This window comes from Cebidichthys violaceus, unplaced genomic scaffold (genome assembly GCF_023349555.1).
Source record: "Cebidichthys violaceus isolate CVI_PGR_0920_01 unplaced genomic scaffold, fCebVio1.0.p SCAF_41, whole genome shotgun sequence".
Classification (NCBI taxonomy): domain Eukaryota; kingdom Metazoa; phylum Chordata; class Actinopteri; order Perciformes; family Stichaeidae; genus Cebidichthys; species Cebidichthys violaceus.
This window is the reverse complement of record NW_027176606.1, coordinates 2,025,780-2,029,640: the sequence shown is the minus strand read 5'-3', so window position 1 is coordinate 2,029,640 and position 3,861 is coordinate 2,025,780. Positions and strand designations below refer to the sequence as shown.

Below are 3,861 nucleotides of genomic sequence, written 5' to 3'. Positions count from 1 at the left end.
AGATGCGTCAGTATTCGGAATATACAGAAATTAACTTTTGTCCTTAATCTGTGTTAAAGAAAGACGTAATGGCCGACGTTCTCCTCCCAGCTTTCTCGTTTCCTCCTCTCCACCACAGTTTCTCACCAACCTGTTTTCTCTTCCCCTCGTTCTTCTTCTTCTTCTTCTTCTTCTACCGCTCCAGACGTTCCACACTCCCAGCCTCGGCGATGAGGAGTTCGAGATCCCCCCCATCTCGCTGGATCCGGACTCGGCGCTCACCGTGTCGGACGTGGTGTCCCATTTCGGGGAGCTGTCTGACGCGGGCCCCTCCGACAGCGTGGTGGTGCCCGGGAACGCCGTGGTGGAAGGGGACGACCCCTCGTTCGCCTCCACCTTCGTCAACGCCCCCTCGCAGGGACTGGAGCACCTGAGCCTGGGAGTCATCGGCCAGTCGGGCGGCAGCGCCCTGCTGGGCTCGTCGCTGGGCATGGTGAGCAGGCGTCTGAGCCGTTACCTCGGTGACCAGCACCGGGCCAACCCGCTCACGTTTCATTCCCGTCCCCAGGATCTCGGCCACCCCATCGGCTCTCAGTTCAGCGGCTCGTCCCCGGTGACCATCGACGTCCCGCTGGGCGACATGAGCCAGGGCCTGCTGGGCTCCAGTCAGCTGACCACCATCGACCAGTCGGAGCTCGGCGCTCAGCTGGGGCTCGGCCTGGGGGCGGGGACATGCTGCAGCGGCCGCAGTCGCCCGACAACCCTCTGTCGGCCACGGCGTCGTCGCCCACCAGCTCGCTCCAGGACGACGACATGGACGACTTCAGAAGGGTGAGGTTCAGAACCTCAAGAGTTCTTACACCACGACACAGTCCTAATAAAGCTGTTTTATATTTGATTAATGCTCAAAAAGTCACAAATATTTCATATTATCAAGAAATATCTAAGATTTTAGTTCAAAAAACAGCACAATTTAAGCAATTTGGTGTTTCTTGCCCCCCCCCTGTCCCATCAGAGCGTCCTGGTGGAGTCTCCGGTCTCTCTGGCCGTCTCCCCCGGAGTCATCTCCCTCGACCCCTCCCTGTCCGCCCCCCCGCTCTCCGCCCCACCTCCAGCGTCTCGCCAGCCGCCGGGCGCAAAGGCGGCGGCGGCGGCGCGGGCGGAGGGAGGAGGGGGAAGCCCAAGAAAGACCCCAACGAGCCCCAGAAACCCGTGTCGGCCTACGCCCTGTTCTTCAGGGACACGCAGGCGGCCATCAAGGGACAGAACCCCAACGCCACGTTCGGAGAGGTGTCGAAGATCGTGGCGTCCATGTGGGACAGCCTGGGGGAGGAGCAGAAAACAGGTGGGAGGAAACACTCTTTGGATGTCTTTCACAGTGTCCTCTCAGTACTTTATTCATTCACTATATTTTTTATTCACTATTTCCCAGGTTTACAAGAGGAAAAAACGAAGCGGCTAAGAAGGATTACTTGAAGGCGCTGGCGGAGTACAGAGCCGGCCAGAGTTCTCAGGTGAGCTGCTGTGACAAAATACAGCCAGAAATATGTATTTATGTAAACTAATGTTGCACACTGTAAAGCCAGGGCTGCTTATTTTACTGCAGAATGCAGTAAAACTCACTCTGAACCTCTTCTACATCTATAGAATGAATCTTTATCGTGTCCTTCCGTCCTCTCTGTAGGCCCCCATTGAAGTCATGGACACCTCCCCGTCGCCTCCGTCGCCCCCACCTTCGGCCCTGGGTCCCGCCGTCATGGCCGCCCACGCCCTCCACCCTCGCCGCCCGCTCCACCAGGTCGCAGCACTACAACCCCGAGGAGAACACCATCACCAACATCTGCACGTCCAACATCATCCTGGACCTGCCGCAGGTCACCACGCGCTCCCGCACCGGCGCCAACAAACCCCAACCGCCTCTGCCCGCTCCTACCCCAACCCCGCCGAACCCGCCCACCGTCGCCAAGATCATCATCAAGCAGATGCAGCTGCCGTCCGGCGCCGTGACGGTCACGGCGACGGCCGCCTCCTCGCCGCGCCAGCCGCCGCCGCTGCAGCAGATGCAGAGCACCTCTCTGCCGCCTCGGCTGCAGCAGATGGTGCACGCCCAGGCTCCGCCCCCTCTGCAGGCCAAGCCGCGGGGCGGGGGCGCGGCCGGCGCCACGGCTCCGCCCCCGCTGCAGATAAAGGTCGTCCAGTCGACGCGGCAGACGGATCCGAGAGCGGCGATCATCGTGACGTCGGCCGGCGGGGCGCCGGCGTCGGCGGGTCTGACGGTGGAGGTGGGGCGGTCGGCTGACCTGGTGACGGGGGGAGAGGAAGTGGCGGAGGCGGAGGAAGGGGTGAGCTCAGCAACGCCGCGTGTTTGGACGGTCTGATGAACACCGTTCAAATGTAAACCTGTCTTTTGTCTCCCAGATGGAGGTCGAGGTGAACGTCGCCCCCGTCCCGAGTGTGACCACTCCCACCGCCAGCCGTAACATCTGTGTGCGCGCCGGCTGCACGAGGCCCGCTGTGGAGAGCCAAGACTGGGACAAGGAGTACTGTAGCAACGAGTGTGTCGCCACACACTGCAGGTGTGTTCACATACGCTTTTATGATATCAGTCAGTGTGTCGACAGTAATAAACCAAACTAATAGTTTAATGTAGATCCACACGAACTGACAATCAAAACTGATTCGTCAGGAATTTACTTTTAAGTGTCGTGAAGATAATGTTTTTTTGTTTTTTTTTCTGCTCCACAGAGATGTGTTCATGGCCTGGTGCGCCATCCGAGGGCAGAACTTCACCACCGTCACATAAGGGGACGAGGACGGAGGAGAGTGACAAGGTGACGGGAACCGAGGAGGGACGGAACCACCGGGCTCAGGTATCGGTCACGCGAACGCTCGACGAGGCCGGCCGCAGGAAAAGCATTTGAAAACTCACTGAAACGGACACAAAGGACTCTCCAAAAGGAAGACAAACTCTGAATTATTTGGGAATGACGGCTCACAGAGAGGACAGCTGGACGAGTAATAAGACTGAAGAAGAAGCCTCTCTATTGTGAATCTGACGTACAGGCTTGATACAAAAAAACTAAAGAAAAGGAACATTTTGTACGGACTTATCATGTTTTTAATTGTTTTGTGCAGAAAGGGAATCATGAGAGTTAACTGTATTCATTTAAACACTTCATACGTGTTCGCTCTTCCCTTTACTGTCACACTGAGGGTGGATTCATCTGAAGGAAGTCTACGAAGCGTTGATTTGTCCTCCTTCAGTGATGTGGTCAGGTGCTTCTTTTACAGATGTAGCGTACAGATGAGCGACTACTGGGCAAAGCACAAACAACGGGGAGACGAATGCAGTTTGCCACCTTTTCTACAAGGCACTTTAAAGTACCGCCGTGCGAGAGATTTGAACGCACACTTGAAAACAGGTGCTACGCTTCAGATGATTGGTGTTCTCCTCTCCTGCTGGAACACCCCGCCAACATAAGAGCTGTTTGAATGTGTGGCGCATATTTTCTCTCATTCGTGGTTAAATTTGGTGAACGTATCAGAATGAAATGAAACACACACCAGCTCTGACAACACTACTGTACGGGGGGGGGATGCGATATGAAAAGCTTTACTTTTTAACACGACTGTTTAATTTAAAGAACTTTTTTGCTTTCAGGTCTGTTTGCAGAATAAAGGAAGGGAATGGTTGCTTCCAAAAAAAATATGAAATAATGCAGGGAACTGGTCTGGTTTGTTGTAGATATCCTGGAAATGTTTTTAATGGTGAAATAAAATATTTTATGTTTTAATATACATTTGGTGGTGCACATTTTGGCCTCAGGATTATAGCTGGAGGGGCATTTATTTGAGTTATAGTACAGGTGATACAGGAACAGA

At 54.8% G+C, this 3,861-nt stretch overlaps 1 protein-coding gene across 1 annotated transcript; it reads left to right on the top strand.

Annotated features, from left to right (window-relative positions):
• Positions 1-49: 49 nt before the first annotated feature.
• On the top strand, positions 50-3,777 carry tox4b (TOX high mobility group box family member 4 b; the record flags this gene model as incomplete). The annotated part of the gene is given in 9 exon segments (XM_068728158.1): positions 50-472; positions 548-710; positions 713-810; positions 995-1,320; positions 1,409-1,493; positions 1,664-1,750; positions 1,752-2,321; positions 2,398-2,555; positions 2,725-3,777. Coding segments are annotated over 9 exon segments (1,968 nt in total), but the record flags the coding sequence as incomplete, so codon positions are not given.
• Positions 3,778-3,861: the final 84 nt, after the last annotated feature.